Here is an 8016-nt window from a genome sequence, read left to right as displayed (position 1 = left end):
TATACAAATACACAAACACATGCACACACACACACACACACACACACACACACACACACACACACCACACACACACACACCACACACATACAATAACAGAGACACACGCACACTAACACATACATATATGAATGTATTGTGTATATATTTATGTATGTTCGCTTGCATGTAGGTATATCTAAAACAGCAGGTGTATTTCCAGAGGTGGTAGCATTTGGAGCTGAAATTCAATGAACAATAACCGACATATATTGAAATGTAATAAAAAGGTTTACATAAAGCTTATAGCAAAGTAGTGTATATATATTCAATTGTATGAAGTTAGATATTGTTATTGTCTGTTGAGATTAATTTACTGTTTACTGAAAAAAAGCGATTAGGTAATGTTGTTTCTCATTTAGGCTGAACGTGCAATTTTATTTAAACAGTTGAGATTATAGGTAGACATATGGATGATTAAATTATGTGCTTGCTTCTTTCAACATCGATAATGTACAAAGAGTAAATGGACAGCTACTCAAACAACAAGGCAACATGCTGATTTCTATAGGCAAAAAAGGTTGCCTGGGTACTAGTTTCTGTTGAGTCCTCATAAAACCACTGAGGAACTAAACACACTATTTGTTGCAAAGAAAGATTAGCAACACATTTGATAACAAAAGCAGGTGTGTGCTTCAAATGACACGGCTTGCAATGAAGAATTGAAACATTTTGAAGTATTTACTGCATTAGAATAGAAGCTGTACCAGCAATATTTTTGATTCTCAACGGAAAATATTTTTGTTACTTTCTTCTTTCTTAGAATCGATGGTATGTATTACAGCAGCGAATGAGACGCAATATAGTTCCTCTATTGACTTAAGAAGCTCTATACTTTTTCACTGATTAAAATCTTACACCTGGGGGGCAATTCCGTTTTTAGCAAGTTAATAGATCTCATTTTTGCTTTTAATGTAAGTACTGCATTGATTTACTATAGTCCAGAAATGAGACATCTGAATATTATCGTTCGCTAACTGAAAATAAATTAAGAAACAAAGAATATCTATACGTAACACCATATATTCAATGAAGTCAGTGGCTCAAATAAGATGCCTAGTTTTTGCAAAATATCAAATTTTCATTTGTCAGCTGCTGCAGTCAATTGTCCATAATCGATTTATTCCTACATAGTTTAAACTGTTAATGAAAAAATGTCTTCGTCTCCGAAAACTGAGACAATATATCTCGTCCATTTAAATATCTCTATTGTTTTAATCCCTAGATCAATACCCTCGCTCAAAAAAGTAAAATCCTAGCATTCATATCCATAATTTTTCTAATAAATTTACATTGATTTGTGACATGCGCATTGCTGTTGATATTTAATCCCAGATCAATTATGATTATGTAAACCTCGGATGAAACGTTTTCCAACCGCAACCATGCTGTATTTTCTCCAAGCGTAGTGCAGGTAGCACTACATATTCCAATGCGTCTATAGCTTACTTTTAGACGGTAGTGTGCAATTTCGTTTTACTTCAATGTTTTGAACTGGGAGGAGGCTGTTATTGCTAACGTTGTGCTGCCGTATACAAGCTTCCCGTTGCACATGGTTGCATGGTTGAAGATTGATAGATGTGCATGAGTGGAAGGTGTTTAGCAGAATTGTAATTTGGGCAGAAAGAAATTGCTTCGCATGTATATCTGTGACATAATAAAAGTGATAAGACTTTTGAATGAAAGTATATAACAAAATATTTGGAGTAGCTTCGTATCTTCGTGAATAAGATGGGTACTGGAGAAAGATGTTAGGATCTTAATTACACTTTTGTTTTTAGTTCGTATCAACAATGACAAATGCAATGACATGAATTATAACATTCACCCAAAATTCCCACCAATGCTCTGGTGCTTATACTTTTCAAGTATAAGAAGCAATTCTAATTTACACAAATAAGAGAACACAAAATGATCTATCACGCTAATTTTGAGCTTATAATATGAGAGTGGTACAATGACATGCAGGATTTAAGTAAATGCCTCTATAATCAGAGTTCAAATACTACTGAGGTAGATTTTTCCTTTCATCATTCCATGGTGTTTCAAATGTACTAGAAACACTAGCATAATTCTCCCAACAAAAGGATGGTCACGTTGCTTATGTTGAATACTAGAGGAAATGAATGGAGATAATCAGTAGAGCCTCAGACGACGAATGTACAGTTACGAACTTTTACGTTATACATTCGGTCTGCAACGAAACCTTGTTCTTTCTTTCATCATTCAGCAGTTACTAAAATAAGCACAAATAAAATACAGAGATTGATCTAACACCTTTTGAATTTTATGGATTATCAGAAATTGTAGCAAAAATAGACATAATCTTTGACTAAATGACAGAAACGCATTCACTAAAAAAGTAAAATCAGCCTATAGAGTAAAATAATTCTTGTGATTAGACACAAAAGTGAGGTTTCATTTTCTTCACTTTATATCAAACTAACCAGTAAAACAGTAAGTCTTGTTACCTTCCACTCAAATCTTCTTCACAGAATATAGTGGCAAGAGGAGTTGACGGAACACTGTGATATCGCTTACAAACTTGGTTTTCAGTTACGTTCGGGCTGGTTCCAACATGTACGTCGAATCGTTGCGGAGCTGAAATAGACGATTACTTAGTTGTTATAGTTTTCTATAGTTCGTTATTAGCAGAGCTTATTCCCGCGTATATATTTATAAATATGCTAAACGTGCACGCATGCGCGCGCGCACACACACACATACACACACACGCACATACATATGAACGAGTGGTTACCCAAAAGAAAATGGAATTTGCAATAGTATTTTATTCACTTTGTTTACATGTTTGCACTTTTATCGCCTTTAAAGTATTCTCCATTTGAAGCAATGCATCAGTTCAGGCGTTGGAGCTCTTGCAAAGTAATGCCTTTATCGTTTTTATCCTCACTTCTTCCCCATCAGCAAATTGTGTAGCATCAGCTTTCGTCACCAGTGATGACATTCGAAAAAAGATTCGGATCAACTTCCAACTGTTCTCTCAGTTAACGACACGCATTCAGTTGTTAATGCTTTTAATCTTCCGTGTGCAAGTGTCGCACATATTTTGTTGCAACTCTTTTCATTCGCAATTCCTAGCTCAAAATTTGTTAGCAGGGGCTCCAGGACACACTAGCTATATCAAAAGATCGTCATTATCCCTTGATGGCTTTCCAAGTTCAGTTCATGAATTTTCATGATGCTTTCACTCGTTCAGGAAGTCGACGGTCGTCCAGAGCGAGGTTGTTCTTAAAGCGACAATTGACCATTCTTAAAGCATGAAAACAACTTGTAAACTTGTGTTTTGTTCATGGCAGTATCTTGTAAGCTGTTTGAAGCATGACAACTGGTTCGGCCGCCGTTTTCTCCAGTAGAAAACAAAATTTCATGGAAGCATGCTATTCCTTTGTTTCAGCCATCGAAGAAATCGACGAACAAGAGAGAAGCACTGAAAAACAAAGACGCACCACGTGGCAGTAGAACATACTCGACAACGCCGGTCATCAGACTGATGTCTGAGGGTCACATCAAATGGCTTCTAATGGCGGAAGTCTGAACTACAACGGATTTGTTCCACAGAGAAGGTTTCCGGTTACTCCTGGGTATCTGCTCTTATATTTATATATAGGGAGAAATGCAGGTAAACACGTGCTCTTAATGTATTTACCTTCTGTGAAGGAGAACTGCCTAATTGATTCATACAAACTTATTTTATTACATATGCCTACGGCATTATGTGTCCTTATTATATATTAGTGTCTACATGTCGTTATGCTGCCGAGTAATGGCCTAGTCTAAATGAAATAGATCCTTCAACAGAAGTCTACCATAATGATCACATTGATATCCTCGACAACAACCTGTTTTTTTTCTTCTTAAAGCAAATTATAACTCTATCGTTCACATTTACCCCCATCCCCCCACACACATCCCTTTATATTTTATTTCAAATTTTACCTGTGTACAACAGTATATTATTCCCATTCCAGTAAAAATTTATGTAAAGGACTTTGAAGTGACATCGCTGAATATTATAGTAATTTTTTTCCAGCAATAAAATGATTGTTTTACTATTGTTCTGTTTTGTTGTTGCTTTTTAAAAAAAATAACAGTTCTTAAATTCATCTTAAGCGCCAGTACTCTACTATTTTTCGTTAGTGTGTCTAACTGTAAATATACTAATCCTTTTTTCATGTTGATAGGATGGTCTACTTGAGAGATAAATAAGTAGGATGTTTCTAACTAGTTTATTGATCCCCTTCATATCCCCTACATTCCGAGTAGATAACATTTTCAAGTTTTACAATGAAGAGTTTCGTCTTTCTGCATTTTTGTAATCGAACCCTAAACCAGCTGATAGCATATCAGACTTCTTAATCACACAGCTTCACTTCACCCATACATATCTGTATCCATTATTTAGAATATCCTGTCTTTTACTTCGTCAAAAGTAAATGATATAATGCGAAACATATCCAATTGTGGTGTACCTTCCATTAGAACTGAGTCAGTAGTTGTCACATTGGTCTCTAAGTTTAAGTACGCACTTAAATTCATTGTTCTTTTATATGAAATTATTTTTCTGTACATGAATTAATATTGTAATGGAACAATGAACCTGCCGTTTGTCATCGAGTAGAATCTTTACTCAGTTCCCGTAACGTAAAAACAGTTCACTGAAAAATGTTTCTCACATTTCTTCTAAATTCTATATTTATGTAAGTACAAAAGCAACAAAGCAAATGCATCAAACTACTTGACCATAGAATCGAGTTGTTGTCACATCCGAAAAATGCGTAACTAAAATATTCACTCCAAATGCTTGAGGTTAAAGACTTGAAATATATATTCGAGCAATTAATACATTATATAGGAAAAATTCAACTTAATTTGGTGTGGATTTATAAATAAATCAATCACCAAATTTAAATGGTATATAAGATGACGTACGTGTAATCGTCAAAACTTACATTAGTACATACAAAGCTAGCCTTATATCATCTCCAAATGTCTTAAATAAAGATACATTGATCAATGTAATCTATAGTATAAAAACAACAGATGATGCTTCTTGTATCGCGTTTTCTATTTTAATTGACCAACTAAAGAATAGGTACATATTTCGTCCTGTCTTAAAAGGATAACAGCTAATTTCAGAACAGGCGAAATTTGAACGTAAAACCTAAATTGGTGTGAATGAACTTCAGACACTTATCTAAGAGCTCTGCGCTTATCTAACTAACAGCTCAGCGTTTTTTTTTTCTTTTTAAAGGAATAATTTGTGGCATAGACGCAAGACCACGAATTTTTACGAACCAACATACTTTCATTAGTTGTATCCGAGACGTTAATCAGTACTTAAGTTATTGATATCCGAAATCATGAAACTTGGGACAATAATATTTAAACATCAACAATTTAAGAACCACAACGAAAACTACAACAGCGTATTTTGTCTGAAGCCATAGCAATCTACCAATATTTCACCTTTGGGAAAGCAGTAAGCAAAGCTGAATCGATTTCAGTAATTTGAATAAGTATTTTCTTATTTTGGTAATCTACTCTTACAAAACAGTCTCACTGAAGCGTTCTGTCTATTTATTTATCATATTTTCTTATATTGGTTTCGAGCATCGACTACGGATATGCTGCAGTGTTTCAGGACTTTGATTTGATCTACTAAGTCCCATTATTTCTCTGAATATCATTCCATTACATGGAATGATATTTGCCGCTTTTGTTGCTACTGCTGCCGCTGCTGCTGCTGTTGCTGCTGCTGCTGCTGCTGCTGCTGCTGCTGCTGCTGCTAATGATGATGATGATGATGATGATGATGATGATGATGATGATGATGATGATGGTGGTGATACTGCTGCTGCTGCTGCTGCTGATGATGATGATGTTAAAATTGCTATTGTTCTTACTGTTGATGATAATTATGATGGGGAAATGATTCAGAAGATGAAGATGGAAGCGATGATGATAGAGGATGGTGGTGATAATGTTATTTATGATGTCGCTGACGGCATTGTTGATAATACATCAAAAGGCATACGTACATGTGAGAGTGTCTTTGCTTATTAGAATAACTTTACGTATTTGCCGCACCTTGTTCAAATTCACTTGCCAATATGGGCGATGTTCAACATCTAAAAAAATATTATAAAACACTATAAAATATATTAAATAACTTCAAGTACATGCATAATAATAATAATAATAATAATAATAATAATAATAATAATAATAATAATAATAATAATAATAATAATAATAATAATAACAATAATAATAATATTAATGATAATAATAATATATATACACATATACACACACACACACACACACATATATATATATATATATATATATATATATATATATACATATGAGCATTCGTACATCGTACACACACATACACATACACATATAAACATTGAAGTGTAGAGTCACATATAATTGTACAAATAAAGAAAGTATTCATGAAACACTTGTGTTACATATGAATGTCCTTTAAAATTAAGTGCTGTGTTTGTAAATAGATACTCTTTCTCCATAAGGTAAGTTTTCCTTTTATTTTTACTTGATATTTTGGTAATCATATGCCGCATTGAAGTTAAAATAATCATTTCAGATTCACTCACTAAAAAAATGTTATTGCCTAACATCATCGGTACGGAATTCTTAGATATGAGGGAGGAAGTAGTGAAGCAGAGTATCTTTTTTTCTCTCAGATTCTACATCTCCATGAAGATTATAATGCTGCGCAATTACCATCCAGCTGAAAAGCTTTGGAAAGATGTTGTCTCTCAGAGGCTGTGAAACCTGTTTTATGAAATTTATGCGCATTACGCAGGGAAGATCATTGCACGGACAGTCCTACACTGGCACCTGGCCAGCCGGATAGAGGCGGTGTTAGCAGTAGCGTAAAAGCGGAAGGCAAAAAGAAAACAAAGAGTAAGAGGAAATATGAAAGGGAGAAAAATTTAAAAAAAGATATATGGAAAAGAAATTATAATAACTTTATATCAACCTGTTACATTTGACTAAATCGATTAACATGTGTAAATATGTCTGTTCTGCTCCTAACAAATATAAAGCATTCTTATGCAAATATTTGTTTAACAGAAAGTACAATAGCAACTCATAGCAAAATATACCGTTTTAGAAACAGTCCTACTGAATCCGAAAAAAAATTAGCCAGACAACCTCTAACCCCTAGGAACTGAAAACCTACTTTGTAAGCTTGCCTGTATGGAGACATGAAGAGCAGATTAAAACCGTAATATCGGTTTCAAATTTTGGCAAAAGGTTAGCTATATCGGAAGAGGAGGTTAGCCGATTACGTTGATCCTAGTGGTCAACTGGTACTTATTTTATTGACTCCGAAAGGATGAAAGGCAAAATCTGCCTCGGCGCAATGTGAGCTCAGAACATAAAAACAGAGGAAATGTCACTAAGAATGTATATATATATATATATATATAAGATCAATTAAGGAAACAGATGGATTGGGTATTAGTCTTCCATGCGACGATCGTCTAGACCCATCCTGCAACTGTCATTTATGGATACGATGTTGTACATTCTTTTGTGCATTCTCCATCAACTTTTCAGTCTGGGTTACGTCAGGTACATTCATACATAAGGTGGTGTCTCGCTAAAGATATTGAGTTCAAGCAGTCATCTCGTCGTTTGTCCGTTTGCTTAGCGAATGGGGCTTTGCTACAGTTGTCCCCATGTAAAATATTCATAAGAAAATAATTGTAAATATAAACATATATACTGTAGAAAATAAATTATGCAAGAGAAAGCATATGGAAAAATAATATTGATAGGCTGAGACCTGTTAAAGAAGGATTAGATTGCATTAAGTTTAAAGAGGAGGGATATTACACTTGCTAACATAGGGTATTCTTCGTCAATCAATAATTTGAGCTTTGTATTTGCCAAGCATGTGTGTGTGTATGCATA

General features: G+C 34.3%; 1 protein-coding gene across 3 annotated transcripts in view; it reads right to left on the bottom strand.

Annotated features, from left to right (window-relative positions):
* The window catches only part of LOC106883669 (uncharacterized), a 312099-nt gene that overhangs the window by 4100 nt on the left and 299983 nt on the right, over positions 1–8016 (bottom strand). For all 3 annotated transcript variants that reach the window (XM_014934771.2, XM_052970057.1, XM_052970058.1), the window contains 2 exons: positions 6102–6191; positions 2511–2640 (listed from right to left, as the gene is read on the bottom strand). In XM_014934771.2, the coding sequence (XP_014790257.1) occupies positions 2511–2640; positions 6102–6191 (220 nt within the window). The remainder of the gene's footprint in view (positions 1–2510; positions 2641–6101; positions 6192–8016) is intronic.

This window comes from Octopus bimaculoides, chromosome 8 (assembly GCF_001194135.2).
Source record: "Octopus bimaculoides isolate UCB-OBI-ISO-001 chromosome 8, ASM119413v2, whole genome shotgun sequence".
NCBI classification, from domain to species: domain Eukaryota; kingdom Metazoa; phylum Mollusca; class Cephalopoda; order Octopoda; family Octopodidae; genus Octopus; species Octopus bimaculoides.
Note: the sequence above shows the minus strand (reverse complement) of the source record. Positions and strands in the feature narration are given on the sequence as shown.